The sequence below is a fragment of the Bombus terrestris genome, chromosome 16, assembly GCF_910591885.1.
Source record: "Bombus terrestris chromosome 16, iyBomTerr1.2, whole genome shotgun sequence".
Lineage (NCBI taxonomy): Eukaryota > Metazoa > Arthropoda > Insecta > Hymenoptera > Apidae > Bombus > Bombus terrestris.
In genome coordinates, this window is record NC_063284.1 from 3658645 (window position 1) to 3680450 (window position 21806).

Sequence of the window (21806 nt, forward strand, 5' to 3'; positions counted from 1 at the left end):
TATAATATATAAATATGTAATAATGTTATTATTATTATATAATAATTATTGTATATAATAATATTATTATAATACAATAATTTATTAAATAATAATTTTATTATATTTTATTATTTGTAGTTGAAAGTATTCAATATTTTGTAAAATGTATTTAACGATTAATTGTATCAATTTTATCAGTTCTTTCTATACATGGTATCTCCTTATTGAATTATTAATTAATGCGTAGCGTCTATTAAGTCAGTAAAATCGATATTACATACAAAAGTTGCATCAAACAATTACACTAAGTTGAAAATTAAATGATCTCTCGAGAGTCATCGATACTGGATCGTGTATCAGATTTAATTAGCGACTAAATTTGAGCGGAAAGGTCAACGCAGAAGCTTCACCCGATTCGAGTGTATACCTTACCAAAAGAATCCCTCTACGTATAGTTTTGCATGCTTTCAGAAGAAGAGAGAGCCTAGGTGACACAGTTGCCAAGACGACAATCAAATCACAACAAAACATTTCTCCAGTTGCTCCCAAGTTTTGAGTAAGAACTAAAGGAACAGGAGCCAAAGTTTGGTACATGATGAGGGAAAATACTAAGTTCATTGTAATTGAGGTGAACAAGCTGCTGGGACGTAGTTACAGTGTCATTTATTTCAATTCCTTAAGCTCAGAGGAATTGGTTCAAGTAAGAATTTAACTGCTCAGAGGTCATACTGATTGACTCCATAAATTGAAGGTCACAGGAAAAACATGTATTAAGTCTACCTGTGTTAAAATCAATAGTAATTTCTATGCTACTTGATGGCTAGAAGGTAGTGTTTTAGTGTACATGAGCGATTGTGGAACTTACAGAAAGTTGATAGAGTTGATCAAGTTGACTTCAATTGATAGTTCAATTTGTTATTTGATTTTGTGAGATTTCACTTCTCAATTAATTCAAATGATGTTATCAATGACTGGTTTGTTCATGCTAATTGCATTGTAGGTATTGAAAGAAGTATTGATTAAAATACAGGATCAGAATGTTGATGCCAGTGATACAAAGAATGAAACTCCTGAAGAGATCTCCATCTATATTCTGTCTATTCTCCGTATTCTTCATTATCAGCCTCAAACAGACCCTGTGACCTTTAGGCAAGAATTTTTATATTTCATTTGGACAAAGTTCTTTAATCCTACTGTTCTCTTTGCTACTTCAAGTATCTCCTTTTAAAATTTCAAACTACTTTCTACTACTGTATTCTGAAACCAAATCTTTAAATATTTTATATATATTTTAATAGAATTTTTTGAACTAGTATTAGAGTAGAACGATTTGAATTAGAGTTACTGGTATTTATTGAATTAGAATTTTCATTTTGGGAAAGTGTAGATCCAAGGAGAATAGCAGGGTTAAGATTTAATGTAGCTAATATTAAAAGACTATCTAGGCTGTGAATATTTATGCAAGTTCATATTTTTGGCTGATCACAGATTGATCATTTTTTATATGAATATAATTCATAGAATTGGGACGTGGATAGAGAATTATTGTGCTCATTAAATATTATAATAGATACTATACTTTGAATATTTTCTATTTTCTTGCACACTATATACAGCTCATTGTTATTTACTTTTGCACCTTTAGATTTCCCATAAATGTATAAAAATTCACAGTCTCACTCTTTATCATTTTGTCTTAGGAATTTTTTTCTAAAAAACTACTTAAGTACTTCTATTTATGGTGATTTCTTATATGTATATAGGCAGGGCTTGATTCGCGGAGATCCTGATACCATACACCCCATCCTGACCTGGCTTCTGTCTCATATAAACATAGTTCGAAAGAGAGCTTACTTATCACGTTTCCTAGTGAAGGTATATTGCATCTTCATGTACAAGGTGTACTAGAAAAATAACACGGTTGATTTTCTAAAAATATTTATAAATATCAAGTACAAACAAACTTGTTCCCTTTAAAATAGAATCCTTAGGAAGCTAATACATTGCCGAAGACGCTGTACAAATTCTTGAGAATCAGATAATCATAATATATATATATAATACTATTATATAATATATACTATTCAAAATAGTCGTATATGCTAAAGCTAGTAAGTTATAATTGATACAAAAGCTAAAGTATGGATGTATGTTATGGCTTGTAAAGTTGAGTTTTGATGATTATTACCAGTTTCTAAGAAACGAGATCAGTCTTATTACTGTTTCGACACACCGTATATGTATGTGATTTTGTTTTCTTAAAATTATTTCCATCGAGTGATTTCATTATCATTAATTAGTTAGAGGTTCCTGCTGAGTATTTAGGCGATCCAGAAGTCTCCGCTTTGTACGAGCAATACACAAGTTTGATCGATAGATTCAAAGCAGCGCACAAGGAAAGGGAGATCGGGAGGAAGGTAAAGGATCTCGATGATTAAACTGCGGATGTTTATGCATCAATATATTTATGAAATTTAAAGTAAAATATCGAAAATGAAGCAGTCGATCTGATATTCAGTAACAAATCTACATGTATGTATTTAAATTCCGTTTCTTTAATTGTGTTAATAAATATATAATATAATATAAATAGTCGCATAAATATAAACAATTGTATAAACATCTGCAATGTAACAATGATATTATATTTATTTCCCGTTGATGAAACATTTCTAAGATCTTCCTAATTTTTTTCCCCATGAGTTTAGAATTTTGAAAATGCTAGCGAGCTCACTGCTGATTTAAAAACGATGGAGAAGGAGAAAGAAGTAAGAAAATACTTATTTGTAGGTCTTTATTCGTTTATTTTTATTCTGGAAATTAATCTCAATTTTGTATTAATTTAGGCGGTAACTATACGTATAGAGAAGATGAGAACGAAAGCTGAAAGCGGGATACACTTGTTGGATGCTGCTCGAGCCTTGCGAGTAGAGAAAGACAAGGAACGCGATTTTGCGTTGCAAGAGGAGCAAGAAAAAGAAATAATATCCAGATTACAAGTAGAGACACTAAATAATTCAGATTTATAATAATATTTATAACTCATATCAAGATTATTTTATAATTCAGCAATGGTGTCTTACTAATCATAGTGTAATTAACAAAGAGATGATTTTGCATGAAAAAATAAGTCGATGATATAGAATAAAATTTTTCCATACCAGACTTTATTTTCACGTAGGATCATTCGATGTACAATGATTAAAATTATGATAGTTACACACGGAACATTGTAATTTAATATATTTAATGTAATTCTAGTAGAAATTTTTAAATAACGAATAACAATTTTAGACTAACTTACAAAGATTGGAAAGAGAATTACAAATTCTGAAGAAAGATGAGAATGAAATTACTGTTCAGTCATTATTACAACATTTATCTGAAGTGATTACTGTTCAAACTATAGTCACAGATGAAAAGCTACCTGCGGAAATACACACAAGAAAAGATCACATAAAAGCTTTGAACGCAGTGAAACAGTATTCGTATTTGGGTCCGGATCAAATAACGGCTTTACGAAATAAATTAGATAGTATAGGCAAAGAGATTCAGAATTTGGTAGAATTTAAGGTAAAATAATACATAATTCGTTTCATGGATAAATTTTTTATTTATCAATATATTCGTAATTTATAAAATTATAATTCTTATTCATTAAATTGAACAAGAATAAAATTCATTTATTTCTAGTTATAATTTATATTCACTAATAAAATTTGTCTAGATCTCGAAAAGCAATATTGATAAGATTGAACCATTTCGACAACAAGCAGCCGCAGTTGCAAATATAAAAAGAAACATCCTTGAAAAATTAGAGAGGACGATGAGTTCTTTACAAGAGCTGCAAGTAAAATTGGAAGAGAAGCATGAGCTGTCAAAAATGGTGGTAGAAGATGTTATACCTAAAGGGGAGGAGTTAAAAAAGTATATAAATCGCTTAAAAACTAGAGGAACGCTTTATAAACATTGTAAGTCCGAATTGACATGGCTTAATGCAGAAAACAGTGTTTTGCATCGAACAGCCACCATTTTAGAAAATCAGGTATGTACTTTATCATACGATTTTTAAACAAAGATTTGGATAATAATTAGTATAGTATTTATTAGTGTATTAATATAATATTGATATTATTAGTATAATCAATGCAATCAGGCGAGAGAGAGACTGGAAACTGTAAAAAAAAATATTCCAGTCGATTTCACGGAGGAAAATGCATCCTCAATGAATCTTCAGTTAGGTCGGGACGTATCTGCTTTTAAAGCGAAATTGGTCCCATTAATAAATGGTAAGAAAAATATATATGTATAACAAGATATAGTAAAAAAGAATATAAAACATACTAAAATAAAGTATTCGAAAATTTTTAATATTGTAGAGGTGCAGAGTTTGAGACAAAAGTGTCGAGAATTCGAACAACAGCAGGAAAAAGCGAAGAAAGCTCACAATGAAATAGAATCAAGTATGAGTAGCTTGATTAATAATTTACAATCTGAAATGCAGAGTAGAAAAAACAAAATAGCGAAGGTAATCGATTTTGTATTTACTGTATTAAATATTACTTTATTATTTAATTAATATGAAATATATATATCTTTATTTTCGCTTAATTATCACATTGTTATTTAATTATTCTATAAATATTAAATACATAATAGGATATTGAAGAGAAGGACAAACTGCAGAATCTAATAACTAAAATGAAGGCTATGGAAGAAAGAATAAAACGAGACATAGAGGTTTGTTCAATTTTTTAGTTTTTCGTGCATGTTTCGTTATTTTTTATATTTGTAAGTATTATTGTATTATATAGGACCCAACAGTTTCTGATCCTGGTAAAAAGATAAAAGAGGAACTAAACTCTGCCATCCAGGCGAAAGAAACAAAGTTAAAAAATTTAATGATGGAAAAAGAACGTTTAAAAGAAGCCACCGTGGTAAACGAAAAACAAACGCAGATGTGGAATGATATATTATCGTAAGTAAAGTACATAGTGTATTTAAAAAATGACATGTAAAAATACATATCTTTTTTAGAGTGTTTAAATGTAAAATAAAATGTGCCGAGGAAAGTAAACAATCGAATGGAATCGTCGTACGACGAGGAGGAGCGGAAACGTTGGTTTTACAGTAATATATATTCAAGAAAAGATATTCAGTGAAATTGTCGTCATTAGAGATATGTATATCGAATTAACAAAACTTTAATCACATAAAAAATACAATTTAAATTTACAGATTTTCGTGATCGATTCGGTAATTTAAAAATTAGATTGAAACAGTTACATATATTCAAAGTAGAATACTATATAACTTTCATTCAGTAACATTTTTTAACGTTAAATTTATAAAGATAACAATTGATTAATTTGAAGAAAGTATACGCTAAAGTATTTAATATCACACTTCTACGAATGTCTTGTTTCTGAAATATGTGTTCTAAATGTATTTCACGAAACAATATTATGCTATGCTTGTACATGTCTTGTATTAAAATACAACATTAAATATATCTTTTTACAATATGTGTTGAAAGAGCTGAATTTAATGAAGTTGTAGCCGAGAAATAATAAATGTTAACATTTTTTCGATTTTAATAAAAATCTCGTTCATACCTCAGTTGTTTTATTTGAAATTTATTCTTTTTTGTTTTTTTAATCAAGTTCATTTTTACTCAGCTCTAATTATACCTACTAAGGAATTCAGGTTCTTTTACGGTTTGAATATGATTAGTTCAATCATTAATATTAAGTGATATGTCATCGAGATCTATGAGTGAACGTGTACTAGTCAATTATTACAATGTCTAAGATATAAAATGCGCATTTTTGTCCGAAGGGAAAATCGTACTTCTCCTTCGGCATAGATATATAAAAGATAGTTTCTTTGAAAAAATAATATTTTAGTTGTTCAAGTCAATATTTTACTTGGTATTTATCATAATTAGAATAAATGCAATACTATTGTCTAATACCTATAATAATAATGGTAAATGCAATAGTAAAATAATATATGATATATTATATTCTTACGTGAAGTTTCCAGCTTTAGTAGTAGAAATTCAACTACAAGAATAATTGCTAAAGGTTTTTAAAATCCTCAAACAATTTTCTTCTCTCTCTTTTATATTATTATTCGAAACGAGAGAACAGTACCAAAACATCTAGAATTTCATTATTCACTTTAGTAAAAGTAAGTCGTTCTATCTGTACACTTTTAACTAACATTCAACTATTCATAAGATATTTAGCATTTTTACTCACTACTGTACAAAGAAATACATTTTGGTTCGTAATATGTATCACGAGATGATATACAAACTGCACGTGTCAATATTTCTGCGAATATTTTACTCGAGAAGTTCTTTTCGAGTTGACAATTATATAGAAATACTGAAATCTTTCGTCTCTATTAATATTCAACGTTCATAACGATATAAATGAACGTGAAAGTCTGAGTAAACATTATACGTTGAGCATATACGTAGTATTAATTGGAGTAAAAAGAATTCTTGCGATCGCGAAGAGCATCCTAATTGTTGTTAAATAATATTATATGATTATACTTAATAATTCACAGCATTTCAAGTATATATGTATATCTTTCTTTCGATTCGACGTTCACGTCGGAGAGAAAGGGAATGAATAACGTTCATCAGACGATCGTTAAATGCAATAAATATCGACTACAATGAATTATTGAATGATCAGGTAAAAATCCTTGCCTTAGGAAAGTGGCAGTGTTTATGACTTCTAGATTTACGATTATCATAAATCCTTTAACGAGGTGCATTGTACCTATTTCAAAACAACGATTACGCTAAACTGATCTATATGGTCTCTAGTCGTAATATACTGCTCAAAATAGCTAGATTATTATCTATATATCGACAGCTATCAACGCTGTGGAAACTAAACTTTCCTAATATCTTATAGTATTTTCATTCGTGCCTATGTTTCGAATTATTTCGAGCAGTATAATGTAATTCACAATATTTATAGTCTATAAACAGAAGAGAAAATTCTCTCTTAACCCTTGACCAAGGCTGTGTCAGTTTTATCGTTGCTAACATTATTATTATTATTGTTGTTGCTATTTTTAGAGCCAACTGCGCTCAAAGCTATTCCCAATTGAGCCGCATAGTACGTTAACATTATAGAAACCTGAAAAATACTTTGACGAGTTAACAAAAAAAGGACAATAAAGAAAATCGTATCGAAAATATGTATAAAAATATTATGTATCAAAATCATTATACCTGAGAATAAGGTAGTGGAGTATGAAAATAGTGAAATCCGAGCAGCGTATCAGATATGAGGAAACATATACTACCAATGCAGCTGCATAATTTAGTCCACGTCCATAGCTCCTGACGAAGAAATACGATTTATTCAATAGATCGTGTATGATGAAAATAATGACTACACTTTCCAGCACAGTGCTTTCCAGTCGTATCATTTTGCTCGGAAAATTGGTAGCGAAAGTTAAGGAAGATTTATCTAGAATTCGGATTTTCGTAATCTGTAATTTTACGAGTCCTTTTTTGGCAAATTTCTCGTCTTTCTCGGTAATGAATTCCTTCGAATAACTTTTCAATCATAAATAAACTACGGATATATTTATGCAAATTCATGCTTTTATAAATATAGTTAAAAAAGTGGGATTAGATTTGTTTTACTAAATATTAAACCGGTACTATATTTTGGATATTTTATATATATATATATATATATATATATATATATATCTTTGTATAATATGTAATAAATACATAAAAATCTGCAGTCTAATAAATAATAACAGTTAATCAGTTTAGCTACATGTGTTGGATACAAATTCATAATAAAAACGTTACGAACTTCTCGAACGATCTAATATAATCCTTTCATGAACGGATACATCTCCTTTAATCTGGATAATTGAATAAAAAGCTTCTTAAATTATAATTTATTTATAACACGCAGCCTCCTCCCTTTCGACGTGATGAACAAGGAAGCATGGTACGTAGATGCACGTGGTCAAGGTGTAGGCCATCTCCTACCCATCTTGTTTTTACATGACTCGTTTCACCCTTTAATTGGATCAGTGGATCGTGTTACACTTAACGTAACAAAACATGTAACTCAATTTATCTACAGCTAATCTAATTTTCTGCTAGATAAAAGGCAGGAAGTAAGCCAAACGATCCATGAAAATTCCAAAAGACTGGAAAACACCGTGTGTAAACAAAACAAAACTTCTCATTTTGTTTTCTACTTTTCTCTGTACTTTGTAAAATTGCACTCTAGAGATTGCCCTCCACGCCATGGTGGTTAGTAACACCGTGTAAACAGGAACCCCAATCACCAGAATTCCATTCAGACCAGGCATTAAAGCGTATATGACTGAAAAATACGATCTCTTTTTATTTTTCCAAAAGCTTGTTTAATTTTTGTATATGTAGGATGTCTCGATAATCATGGTGCAATCGACAGGAGGATGATTCTACGTGAAAAGATACGTTAGAAACGTAGAACAAAGATTTTTCATACAACAAATGTGGAAATGTTTATTGAGACACCATATTTAATCAGTATGTTTATTTTTATGATGAGGACCGAGGATTATTCGTAGACTACGGATTTTTATGCAAATTGGTTTTACGAACTCAATTAAACAAATGGAATCTAACAATAGGTAGAAATTTCTTTCATTCATTACATATTACGATAAGTCCTATACATTGGATATTTCGTATATCTTTTGCAATTCTAAAATCCCTATAAATGCATAAAAATTCGCAATCTGATTATTCTTGACTTACCTAGCGAACACAACGCGTATAAAATTGTACCTAACATTATGTTAAGCGGTATAAAACCGAATGCACTGATGTACATGATTTGGGCAAGGGCAAACATGCACATCCCTGGCGTGAAACAACTAGGCCAAACCAATAGCGCATCTCCTATGCAACTGAATATCAACCCTGTCAATATGCGTCTGGAGAATCTGTATCTGAAAAATAAGACCGTCAATCGTAAGTGTCTGTCTCGGAATATTCAATTTCCAAAACTAAATAGAATAGCTATGTTTAATGTTAAAACAGAAATAGCAATAACAGTAATACTAGAACTACCGATTTTACTTAATTTTTCTTAAAAATTGTATGGCAAATTTTATTAAAAATTTTATTAAAAATCTCTAGAATTACAATGGTGCATTCTTTGGGACTTTTCCTGAGATTTTTTAAAAATTTATGAATAAATATAAACTATACCTTATATAAGTTATAGTTCATAGGTAGTTCCAATACTAAATAGGTTCCATGATAGCTTTATTCATAAATATTTATTATCAGCTATAAGTATCAACACTAATCGACAAATACATTTCGCCAAAGACATTACTTCCATCATGGCAGAAATGGGCATATATATTTTATTTAACAAATAAATTTTACATAATACAACAACATTATATGTTAATAAAATTATTCGTTATTTATCTTTTTATAAGTACTTGAAATGATAAATAATTCTATTATAAGTAATTAATGAAACTGAAAATTTCAGATGATTATTGCCCAGCTCTGATCCAAGATTCCAAGCAAACAGAAGCACAGAGAAGCAGTGAAGAAGTATTCTAGCTTACACTTACATTTTCAGGTGACTTTTTCGGTTGCAATATTTTTCAATCAATGTTCATCTTTTATAAAGTGATATAATTTTTTTTTTTTTTTTTGTTTAAAATATTACAGAAATATCGTTAATATATATATTGCCGGCTGTCAAAACGTAATAGCGAACATTTCGTACGTTACATAGGAAGAAGAGCAATCATCGGTATGTACGTCACAAGGCCGACGCAGAACGTTATATTCTGCCTCGCAATAAATCGATCCTCTTCTTTGTTTCCAACGGAAAATTGCACTTACGAGATCAATCGAGAATTTCGCGCGATCTGTGGAGTGCGAAAATCGTTAAAAAGAACAAACTTGGCGGGAAGTTTAAAAATATGTGCGTTACCGATTAGGGAAAAAAGTGACCTGAAAATAAGCATGTAAGCGAGGTCGTATGATAAATGGCTAGCACCTACGAGTAGCCACGGAAATGTAACATTGACTCGATTAACTCGTATCTTCCGCTCAGTTAAACGCTTGCTCGTTAAAAGTATCATTTTGTAGATATAATATGACATATGTATGGTAACTCACAGAACTATTTAAATATCTATAAACATTCTGTATGAATATATTATGCGTGTTATATATTACACACATTTTCTAAACATTTTCGGATTTTATTACCACCATAATGAGTCGTAACTACCATGATTATATTGGTAAAATTTCAGCCTAATGTAAAAATATACATAGAAGCTACAAAATATTTCGTGCAAATATAAAATACCTTGTAGCTATTATACTATATACTATATACTATATACTATATACTATATACTATATACTATATGCTATATATATTATAGTGTATCATATATTTATGCAGACAAAAGAGTATTAAATCAGAATTATTAGTTTTGCAGAGAACTACTAACTAATATTTAAAGTACGATGTAAGATCAACTGTTAAAATATGTTTCATCCCATTGCACTTACAAAACATTTGTTATGTTCATTTAGACTTAGAAATATTTTTCTAACCAGTATCTGGCATAATTGAGTTTTACAAAAATGATTCAAATTAACCACAGACCACGAATAAAGGACATACTTATCCTGGTTTGACTAAAATTTAACTTATATCTTTTTGTTCACCCATCATTGATATATATATTTTCAGATTAGTTTTTTATCGATATAATCATGATAGTCGTGTCATACTAATATATACATAAAAATTGCCCATGTTAAATGTGAAGTGCTTTAATGGGCTACTGTAAACGGTAACAACTACGTTGCGTCGTTAAGTTGATAATAAAAACGGAAACACGAAGGTCGATAAATTACCTCCGGTTAATACTTTTCGATTTTATTGCCAAAATGCATGGGGCGCTAGTGACACTACTGGTGCGATTTTTCATTTTCATTTCCTTTTCTTTACTTTTTTTTCAAATTTTTCAATGCTCGTATATTAATTTGAAATAAAAAATTGAAACAACCATTTAATAGAGTGTTGTTGAGTTGCAGAACAAGAGGCGTGAGACAAAAAGGATCGGCACATGCAAAATTCTGTCGCACTTACTCCTGCGATAAACTAATTCCATGTAGAAGAACAAAGACGATAAGACTTATAATTGGCAAACACTTGAAACATGCCGTCAGCAGGGACGGCTGCTCGGCCAGTAATATAAAATACACGGACACGCTTTTAAAGAATGGGACTAGCTTTGGGCCGACACTTTTTAACTGGAACAGACAAAACATGAAATCGGAATCAAATGACCGACCGTGAACGTGACTGACACCTTCTTAACCGAAACGCTACTGTACTAACAATAACGATCTTTTCTTAACACGTTCACTGACACACGAACTTTCTATATTTTACCCTGAAAAAGAGAATGAAATATACTACGCCGTAATATTGAATTTTTGCATTATATTATATCGCATTTGCACATTTTTTCCGCATTTTTAATATGCGCAATTGCGCATTATTTAATGTAAGTCATTTATATTGTTGAAAATCGCTTAGTGCAGAAAATTTTTTTTTTAATCATGTTCAACAATTTGATGATCACTGTGACAGTAAACGTGTTAACCCATTTGAATGTTCTTGTTATCGACTACTAATCTTTTCTTTTTATTTTACTTTTAATTCCTCTTAATTGTTCTTATTATTTTTATTTTTAGAATACGGATTTTTATGTATTTATAGGAAATTCGAAAATGCAAAATAATTTACAAAAATTTAAAAATATTCAGGTATGGGAATCTCTATAATATTTAGTAGGTAAAACAATTTTCTATCTAGGTTCCATTTTATAAATTATATTTGTAATATTATATTAAATATTACGTTCATAAAGATATGAATTTGCATAGAAATCCGCAATCTACGTATTTTACTTTTGTACGATTTTATTATATAGCGTCTAACAAAAAATTAATGAATTTTAATTAATTTAAATCTTTCTTTTCCTTGTTTGCCTTCGATATTAAGTATCTTACAGTTAGTTTTATTTTACGACATAATTAACATATATTTTCATAAACATAACTTATTTCGCAAGATAGTTATATATGCCAAATTTTTACGAAACGCATGCGGTGCGTCATCGATTTTATATGTTGTATGTATAAATTACGCTTAATATGACATATTTATTATTTTACTCATTGAACCAGTCTCAGCAAACAGAATGTTAAAAAAGGATAATTTTGTTAATGCGTCTAATTGTAAGTTATTTATGCGTGTGTAATGGATGTTTGTTATTATAAAAAAGTTTAAGAAGTTATGTAAAATGTTTGAAAAGAAAAGTTAATTGTTTTAAAATACACATATCTTGTATGGGGCACAAAGAATGAAAGAAAGGAAAGATAAACAGATACAAAAGATAAGATAATAGAATAGCACATTATGATAATGTAGAAACATAATGGTTTTGTTAATTGTTGTTCTATACTATTGTGCAATCATAATATTTGTTTGAGTTTAAAATTCATGAAAGACAAACTAGATTATCATGATAAAGATAAACCAAAGAATATGCACTTAGACTTGCACTATGCACTTTAGACTTAGTACTATATGTAAATAGTTGGAAATTATAAAAATTCCAATGATATAATTCCAATAAAACAGTCAATTTAAATGATGATTTAAATGGAATGCAGAATTGGAAGGAATTAATTTTCAAGGACTGATTTTATTCTTTGTCTGAGACAAAAATATATTTCAATAAAACATTACATATACTGTATAACGTTACTTTATAATGTTAATTGATCAATTATAGAATCAGTGGAAGATTGCAGGGTAACTTAGTCAAGATAGTTAAAGAGTATTCAGTGGCACTTAATTTTCATATCAATAAGAGCAAATTTAATTCATATAGTTGCTACAATGTATACTTTACTAATTAGATTATACGGTATATCGCGTTAAGGCTAAATATTTAAAACGTCATACTTCCTATAACAAGAAACTGACAACGAAAAGTGATAGATCGATTTGAAACGAAGAAAAACGAACGAATCCTTTATGTTCTTATTGCCAGCTGGCGGAAATAAACGTAAAAACAAACTGACTCAGGCAATACTACCAACATTAGTTATTAATAGCCCGTAAACAAAAACGAAAGTCAGTCAGCGCTGGACGCAAAAAAGGTAGCGCTTGTTCAAAACAAAGAGAACAGCTGTTCAATGGAATGTTCTTTTGTAATTTTTGAGTTTCTGTATTTTACTATAATAAAAAGGAAGAAGAATCTTTCGAGGTCTTTGTTCTACGAAGGAGAAAATAACGAACCTGCATCTGAGAACTGTCAAGATGTGGATAACAAGAAAAATGTATAAATTCAACAAAGACTGTTGGAAAGATTATTTGGAATTGAAAAATCAATAAGAAGAAATATTGCTTACCACTTGTGCAGGAGATGACATTTTCGATTAAACCGTAATTTTTCGATCTGAATAATGACATGCACCTACATACACGATATTTTCCACTGAACTGTCAGTTACCATACAATTGCCACAGTAGACTGTTCCCCCAACTGCTGCATTATTTCTCTCCGCGTGAACAACATCGTTTCCTATTGGTTGATCTTGTAACAATAGCTTGCGGTGACCAATAGAGGTTAGGTCCTTTTCTTTTAACCCTAGAGCAGACACGTTTCTAACACTGTCATGCCGCGGGCAATATGAAGATACGTCAAATAGATGGAGTTTTTTGTAATCTCACAGTGGCTCAGTAAAGTATGTAAACATTTATATAAACCTTTTGCGAATATAATCATGAATATATTTCTTGAGTGTACAATGGCTCACGAAAGTGCTCGAATACTTTTAAAGACATTTTATGCGTATATTATACAAAATAATTTGAAATTTCGTTACTATAACGAAATACAACTATCGTGATTATATTGGTAAAGTTTGAACCGAATCTGACAATGTACATACTAGGTTAGTACATACGACATATCTTTTTTCGAGTTAGATTTTAACCTTACGTCCTAATTTTTCTAGAACATCATACATATAAATATAGTAACTTCTACATGATTCAGTTTATGGAATTGATCAATGTGGCATTTGTATTGTTTAAATACTATTCCTGATTTGCATATTAAAGAGGAATAACAAAAAAAAAAAAAAAAACACCGAAGACTGTCTCATCATAGTGCTAACAAATTTTCAAAATGTTTTACATAACACTTGATATCACATACATACCCTACTAAATATGTTATATTAAAGTGTTTAAAATTTTCCATATCAAGTGTTCCAATTTTCGTAAATCACAAAGTTTTCTCTTTTACTAAATCTTGCATGTTAACACGTGAAGATTAAAATAAATTTTAGTAAATCAAATGAATTAGTATATAATAAAAACTAACGAATAACGTGGTTCTTTCGTAATTTAAAATGTATCGAATCAGTCGAGATGACGTAACTCTCGATTGTACTGTTTGAAAACTTTCGACCTTGCATGATGGATAATAAATATATGTATTATCAAAAATTGGTATTATGAAAGATATTTACATATAAATATATATTTATTTAAATCTAAGCATCATCTTCTGAATCCAATTAAAGTGATTTTTAATAAATTACATGGAATATATAGAAATTAAAGAACAATTAAATTAAAGTCTTTTTGTAATTTGAAATATATCGAATCGATCAAGATGGCGTGAATCTCGATATTTTATCGTTACAAGGTTTTAAGTTTTGTGTAATTCGATAATAAATGTATTATGAAGGATCATTCAATTTTCTTATTCGATTTAATTAAATGGAAGGAAATAATTTATTTTAAGGTTATCGGATATAAAAATATTACGGCTACTTATAAATTATATTTGATAAAATACTCTATTATTATGCCTGACTGGGATACAATAACTGTACAATAGTTGAAGCACAGTAATACTAGTAATTGCTGCAACAAAATTGAAATGAAGAAAAATTTATTATAGACTGTTTGCTTAGTTTTGCGCTTTCTTTATCAATGCTTCCACAAGAGCATCTCATTTTTCTGGTTGATTCGTGTGAAACTAGTCCACCAGTATGTTTAAGCGATTTTTCTGAACCTCAGTATATCTCCTACAGTTTATTGCTAGTGCTTCCAGTACTTGTTCTAAAAATTAACCCAGATACACTTCTTCTAATATTTTTAAAAATAATTTTCAACATTGATATAATTTCTAACCAAATTATCAAAATCATTTCCCCTTTATTTACAGTCTGGAATAGATAGTTTTTGTTCTATTTGGATAAAAGGATACCACATGCGTGCTATCGTTAGATTTTCACGGATAGAATCAAAATTCCCCAAATTTGGCGAATGATATGTGAAAAGTACTTTATAGCGATATAATACCTATAGGTAAAGTAAATCCTTTTATTATCGACTTTCATATTTATTAGCAGCCTGTATCAAATAAAGTCAGCAGAATGAGAGCACAGTTTCAAAGTTATAATATTCGTTATCTATTAAATCGAACAAAAGAGAGAATGCATTTTATTATTTAATAATGCGTCGATCCGATCTTATCTTCTGCTATCTATAACATCCGTTTTGGTAACGAATGATACAGTTTTCAAATATAACCTTGTGAATATCTCGTTCTATTCTTCTTCAAGGCACTTTTGATATGATAATAAAAATCGAGGTCATCTGGACCATGTAAGTTAAATCTCGTTTCGTCTGCGAATATAACTTTTCTCTACTTCTTATTCTTCTTATTATAGAGTATATGACTATACTGCACAAAAAATATGTGAACTTCCTCGTTTATAATTTCACAGTGATATATAATTGTAACATTACGCAAACAGCATTGTTAAATCTTATTTTAGAGCATTACAAACGATACGTGAATTTTTAAATGAATATTTTGTTACGATAACTTAATAATAAGATAAATTACATAATAATAATTATTAGTGATAAATATTTAAATGAAATGAGAAAATATTTTAGTATTTTAATATTTAATAATTATTACTAAATATAAAAATTTAATCTTTAAATTAAAAGATATTTACTAGATTGTGCGGTCTTTTAAAATAATCAAGTATATTCTAGATTAATTCATGAATTGTTGAATATTCAAGAATAAAAAATTGAAAAATTTAAATAGTTCTAAATTATTGATAGCGCGAGTAAAACTAGGTGTATGATGTTTTTCAAGGAATAATTAAGATTGAAATATTGCTTAGAGGTTGAAGAAATGTATTCTTTAGCCAAGTTTAATTATATTCGTTCAATTTTCAAATTCAATTTTCTGGAAAAAAGAAGATTAAATGAAAGAAGAAAAAAGCGTCATATGAAATACGTTACTCTATATTTTTGATTTATCAATTGTATCATGATTATTGGGACATCTTGTATAGCTCCTCTCAGCTGCGTTGGACGTCTCGGCGTTTTATCAAATTTGGGAATGCGAAGAATGAAATATTATGGTTTATGACTGAAAACATCTTTTTTGCGATTACTCGGGTATTGTATGGAAATATCCAAGTGGACGTTTGTTCAACGTTCCGTTTCTGTTAAAATTTCCGTTTACAAAGATATGGTATTACGTAGTCTAAACGCGTGAATCTAACCTGATACAGTACTAGAAAACATCTCTTGTGTCTGTCAGTATAATGTTGTTGCGAACATATAAGTGGGGATTAAACTGCCAATTTAAACAGCTTGCTCGTAATTTTGGAATATTAAAGGTAATCTCATTTCTTAAAACATTATTCTTAAAATTTATCTTTACAATCTTTTGCAATATAACCAACATTTTATTTAAAGCATCAACCAACTCTTGGATTTGAACATCATGTTGCTAAACTGCCGATAATACAACATGTTAGATGTAAATCTAACACTCCAATGAATACCATTATACTATTTGTTCCACAACAAGAGGTTTATAATCATTTCTATTATTTTTTTACCAACTGAGAATTCATTTCAAATTTCTTTCAATAAATCCTTCTAGGCATGGATTGTCGAAAGAATGGGAAAGTTTCATAGGATTCTAAACCCAGGGTTAAACATTCTTACACCAATAATTGACAAAATTAAATATGTTCAGTGTCTCAAAGAAATAGCTATAGAAATACCTCAACAAAGCGCTGTTACCTCAGGTACATTCAATTATATGTTTAAATATTACAGATATAAATATGGTATTAATTATATTGTTCTTTTATTGTAGATAATGTAACGTTAAATATTGATGGTGTATTATACTTAAGAGTAGTTAATCCATTTCTGGCTTCATATGGTGTTGATGATCCTGAGTTTGCCGTAGTTCAAATAGCTCAAACTACAATGAGATCTGAGCTAGGAAAAATATCTTTGGATAATGTGTTCAGAGAAAGAGAAGGGCTCAATGTTTGTATCGTTGAGAGTATAAATAAAGCAAGTGAAGCTTGGGGAATAGCTTGTCTAAGATATGAAATACGTAAGGCCAATTGAAGAAATTGTTTCACTTGATATAAAAAGTTATTGTCACTTGAATTTCTTGTAACAGGTGACATAAAACTACCTCAGAGAGTACAAGAAGCAATGCAAATGCAAGTGGAAGCAGAACGCAAGAAGAGAGCCGCAGTTTTAGAATCAGAAGGAACTAGAGAAGCAGAAATAAATATAGCAGAAGGAAAACGTTTAGCGCAGATTCTAGCATCCGGTAATCGTAATCGTATTTTTAGTCAACCATCTATTATGTTTAAAAAGTTATAAATAACTTACACAATACCATAACAGAGGCTATAAAACAAGAAGAAATAAATAAGGCGATTGGTACTGCACAAGCTTTAGTGGCCATTGCGGAAGCACGTGCAAAGAGTTTAAAACTTGTGGCAAATGCTCTCAATATAACAGATGCAAAAAATGCAGCGGCATATAGTATAGCAGAACAGTATGTCAAAGCATTCAACAAATTGGCAAAGGTCAACAATACTTTGATCTTGCCCAGTAATGTTTCTGATGTGTCTTCCTTAGTAACACAAGTATGTCACCCAAAAATTTGTCCTTGTGTACTACTTTGCAGATTGTATATTGTTGTATATGATTACTTCATCTTCTAGGCAATGACGATTTATAAACAAGTTATGTCTCAGCCTACTTTAGATAATCCTGATGCAAAAGAGAACAAAGATGCTCTCAGTGTTGATGACTCAGACGAATCTTTCGAATATTTCAGTGACAAAGAAGAAGCAGAGAAGCACAGAAGCAGCAAAAGAAAGCAAAATCCTAAAGTATTGTAAACTATTTATACATAATATAAATATATTTTGATTTTTACTATCTATCTTTTGCAGTTCTGTCCTTATAGAGATGGGTAGAAATAATTAATTATGAGTCAATAATAACAAAACAATTTTATGCAAAGATTCATAAGTTAATATAGTTACAAGAATAATTAGTTTTTTAAAAGTGCAGTAATGTAATGATTGATAAATTACTCTGAGTTTCTATGATTCTTTTACTTTCTTTTCTTTGTGTGAACTGAGACTGTAGGTACTGGAGCAGCATATGTTTCTTGGGAAATTCGATTGATATAGTATAATGCAATCATAGAAAACAGGAAGCACGTTGTAATTGCCACACGATGTACTAAACCTGATGCAATTAAACTGATTATCAATGAAAAGATAACTGTAACAAGAAAATTTGATTATTATCTTGAATTAGTGATGTTTGACCTTTTAATATCAATATCAAGTAACATACCTTCAGGAAACAATTTTTGTTGAAAAGATTTGCCAAATATTGTTGCTTCCAAGTTTCCTATTGCAGTTAATACACACAAAAACAATATAGATCCAATATATCCTCCCAATATTGTATAAACCTGTGACGATGCCAGGGAAGCTTTATATATTTGCATTCCCGAAAATACGAGAACTGTTAAAATAGATGACAACACAAACGATACTCCGCTACTAACAGCTGAAAAATAAAAGAAAACATATTGTTTCCATATTTCACTTACTTAAATCGTTATTTTGAAGAAAATTAATTTACATTAGAAGAATTGGCATAGGAATGTGACTATAATATTAACTAATCAGAAAGTCTAGTATATTATTTCTCTTAATATTTCTACATATCTTATCAATATATTACGCAAAAAAGATTTCTATAAATGTTTTGAAGTATAGTGCTTTATAAATTTATACGTACGCATTTTTAAGGAAAATTTTTGTGGTTAGAACCGGTTCGAATTGATTCGTGGATTTTTCAATTTACAGCACAGTGCTATGTTGTCACTTTGTCACAATGTGCCAAGACATACCAACATTAGGTGCATTAAAGTCCCTCAAATTTAAAATTTAATTAAATTAAGAAGCATTGAACGAGCTAAGATAGAGGCTAGGACAATAATTAAGAATCTGTATTCTCTGTAGCTATAGATTTCTTAATTAATTTATAATTTGTATAATTGCAGATTAATAATAGATTTTTAAGAAAAGTTATTTCAAATATATAATTTAAGATTATGAAATTAAATATTCAAAAAATGTGTACATAAGTTGTGTGAAAAATTCTGAAAAAATTCATTAGGATATTTTCAAATATCTATTTTCTAGATAAATCATCATTTATTTAAAAATTTAGCTCGTGAAGAATTATGGTAGTGCAGGATTAAATCGTCTAGTGACATTTTCTCTTTAGAACGTGTAGAAATTTCTCTCACATATTTAAATTTTTAGTTTGTTAAAATGCACCATCAAATTATATAGACATAAGGACTGTCGAAACATTTAGAACAAAGGACAATATTATTGCTATCTAATCATTGATATGATATACATTAGATGGTTTACTTGGCAAGAAATATGCGTGCGCAGGGATTGAAGCGTTGTTATCGATTTTGAACTTGTTACGGAGACTCCCTTTTCGATCGATATTTTAATTAACAATTCTTTTACTATTCTTTCTTCATCACCTTTATAAAATTCTGCAACTATTTCCAAATAAGAATAACACCTCTCATTTTATGTATAACTGACACCAAAATAATGTATCATTCAAATTATACACTATTAAAACTAACAAAATTGATCGAGAAAATAAATCAACCATAATATTCTATAAATATCTAAAATATTTAACATTCAAGTTAAAGATATCTTTTTATCAAAATTTCGTACCATAACACTCCCTCATTAAGTGGCCAGAATCCTGCCTTGTAAACTGACTACTACTATCCCTACCACTTGTTGGCAGTTTTTCCATTTCTCTCATCTCCAATCCCGACAATCAACTTATACATAGATTTATATTGGATATCTTAAATAAGATATCCGACATCAGATACTTCTATTTTTTTTATCAATTTTATGTTGATGTAGAATCTCGTAAGCTATTGTTACAATGAATGTTTGCTCTGAATGAATGAAATATTTAAGGTTATGATTAGAATGGATGCGTTAAAATCGGTTAAAAATACATAATTTTTTTTGACAGGATTGTGTTTTGGCTATGTAACAACATACTTTTTGTAATTCTAATGCTATATTTTGTATTTTTAATACAATCAGATGTAAAATGCTAGGTAGGAAGTAAAAAGTAAAGGGAAGCGTTTTTAATAAATACGAAAATGTGATTGTTTAATGACACAAAAAAATAATTGGTTAGCTGTGTCCATGTTTTAACAGGCACGAGCATTATGAAGTTAATGAAAAGCTCAATTCAAACAGATGCTTCAATATCTGACCAAATTCCGTCTCAAGCTGCGGCCAGTTATCAAAGCAGTGTCGTATATGTTCACGGAAGTTGATTTGACTAGCGCAGTATGACGTCAGAGGTAGTAGGCCGTGTTCGCGGAGAAGGAGTAGGATTGGCTGTCAGGAGTGATCGGTCCGGCGAAGGAGTAGGAGGTCCGGGTCGCCATTTTGGCAGGTTGTGAGAGCCTTCTGTCGTCGCCGTGAGCCGAGCTGTCGTTCGCCCAGCTGAGCCCTTTACGCGCGCGCGAGAGAGCTCATTCGGCTCGATCGAATTCGCGACACCAAAAAGCAGAGGCCAGGCCGGTTGGTCGCGAAATCGAGGGAAATACTACTTGAACCAACGGGAACCGGCTCCACGCATGTATATTCGCAATCTTTACGTATATCGTTCTACACATAACTCTTCATTCCCTGTTGGTGCTCTCGAGTAGGTTTTACTCTCGTGTCGGTTGAAACGCCAGTTTGTGGTGGTGTGCGTGTGACACTATCGTTGAGGCTGCAGAACTGTTCCTGACTGTGATAGATAGTACGACACGAGAGACAGAGGAGGAGAGTAGTTAGAGAATCGAAAGGTGCGTGAGCTTTAGAGGAAAAAAAGTTCGAGTGTGACAGAAGTACAGGGACAGTATGGCGGGACAGACGATCAACGACAGGCTATTGGCAGCCAGGCACAGCATCGCCGGTCAGGGTCTCGCTAAGGCTGTCTGCAAAGCTACTACCGAGGAGATGATAGGACCCAAAAAGAAGCATCTCGAATGTAAGTTCTCCGAAGACACGATTATGCGTTTGTAGACTAAGGAATTCTATGATTTATGGGACATTTGGAAGTTGAAGAATGTACAGAATGTATATCGTAGGCAAAAATATACTGGGGCGTGTAGAAGTTTCCGAACAGATAGATCTTTCACTTAGTATTTCAAAAGCGATATTTCAAAAAACTGTTAAGTAATATTGCATAATTATATAATGGTACTTG

At 30.3% G+C, this 21806-nt stretch overlaps 5 protein-coding genes and 1 long non-coding RNA gene across 32 annotated transcripts in view; 4 read left to right on the forward strand and 2 right to left on the reverse strand.

The window, feature by feature from the left end:
• Positions 1-98: 98 nt before the first annotated feature.
• On the forward strand, positions 99-5507 carry LOC100646450 (intraflagellar transport protein 81 homolog). 2 transcript variants are annotated; one of them, XM_003403016.4, is made up of 13 exons: positions 99-682; positions 983-1131; positions 1746-1857; positions 2283-2399; positions 2691-2750; positions 2829-2981; positions 3277-3555; positions 3710-4027; positions 4121-4271; positions 4362-4510; positions 4642-4722; positions 4797-4960; positions 5020-5507. In XM_003403016.4, exons 1-13 carry the CDS (start codon positions 575-577, stop codon positions 5114-5116), a joined length of 1938 nt encoding a protein of 645 aa, XP_003403064.2. In that variant the 5' UTR covers positions 99-574; the 3' UTR covers positions 5117-5507. The 2 variants fall into 2 exon arrangements, with proteins under 2 accessions (XP_003403064.2, XP_048269038.1); XM_048413081.1 differs by having other exon boundaries at positions 100-909; positions 983-1857.
• Positions 5171-13661, reverse strand: LOC100647168 (lysoplasmalogenase-like protein TMEM86A). 2 transcript variants are annotated; one of them, XM_003403022.4, is made up of 6 exons: positions 13508-13661; positions 11169-11332; positions 8786-8979; positions 8251-8366; positions 7241-7351; positions 5171-7145 (listed from the first exon to the last, which is right to left on the reverse strand). In XM_003403022.4, exons 1-6 carry the CDS (start codon positions 13526-13528, stop codon positions 7011-7013), a joined length of 741 nt encoding a protein of 246 aa, XP_003403070.1. In that variant the 5' UTR covers positions 13529-13661; the 3' UTR covers positions 5171-7010. The 2 variants fall into 2 exon arrangements, with proteins under 2 accessions (XP_003403070.1, XP_012175059.1); XM_012319669.3 differs by having other exon boundaries at positions 8239-8366.
• LOC125386499 lies at positions 8887-10340 on the forward strand. Of its 2 annotated transcripts, XR_007226713.1 has the most exons (3): positions 8887-9001; positions 9537-9629; positions 9789-10340. It is a non-coding gene; the product is annotated as an uncharacterized LOC125386499 (long non-coding RNA). The 2 variants fall into 2 exon arrangements; XR_007226714.1 differs by lacking the exon at positions 9789-10340 and having other exon boundaries at positions 9537-9718.
• A 1872-nt stretch (positions 13662-15533) lies between the features above and the next one.
• Positions 15534-18558, forward strand: LOC100645899 (stomatin-like protein 2, mitochondrial). Of its 2 annotated transcripts, XM_020868096.2 has the most exons (9): positions 15534-15782; positions 16493-16822; positions 16902-17018; positions 17092-17239; positions 17311-17559; positions 17629-17784; positions 17862-18106; positions 18185-18355; positions 18419-18558. In XM_020868096.2, the coding sequence occupies exons 2-9, from the start codon at positions 16748-16750 to the stop codon at positions 18440-18442; spliced, it is 1185 nt and encodes a 394-aa protein (XP_020723755.2). In that variant the 5' UTR covers positions 15534-15782; positions 16493-16747; the 3' UTR covers positions 18443-18558. The 2 variants fall into 2 exon arrangements, with proteins under 2 accessions (XP_020723755.2, XP_048269043.1); XM_048413086.1 differs by lacking the exon at positions 15534-15782 and having other exon boundaries at positions 16313-16822.
• Positions 18460-19437, reverse strand: LOC100646015 (protein KRTCAP2 homolog). The gene is made up of 3 exons (XM_003403012.4): positions 19284-19437; positions 18831-19049; positions 18460-18755 (listed from the first exon to the last, which is right to left on the reverse strand). The coding sequence occupies exons 1-3, from the start codon at positions 19285-19287 to the stop codon at positions 18583-18585; spliced, it is 396 nt and encodes a 131-aa protein (XP_003403060.1). The 5' UTR covers positions 19288-19437; the 3' UTR covers positions 18460-18582.
• Positions 19438-20937: 1500 nt separating this feature from the next.
• The window catches only part of LOC100645783 (phosphatidylinositol-binding clathrin assembly protein LAP), a 32473-nt gene continuing 31604 nt past the window's right edge, over positions 20938-21806 (forward strand). For 13 of the 23 annotated variants that reach the window (XM_048413070.1, XM_048413078.1, XM_048413077.1 and 10 more), the window contains exon 1: positions 20938-21587. In XM_048413070.1, coding sequence (XP_048269027.1) covers positions 21458-21587 — 130 coding nt within the window. In that variant the 5' untranslated portion in view covers positions 20938-21457. The remainder of the gene's footprint in view (positions 21588-21806) is intronic. The other 10 variants (XM_012319655.3, XM_020868151.2, XM_012319660.3 and 7 more) reach the window with 1 other exon arrangement.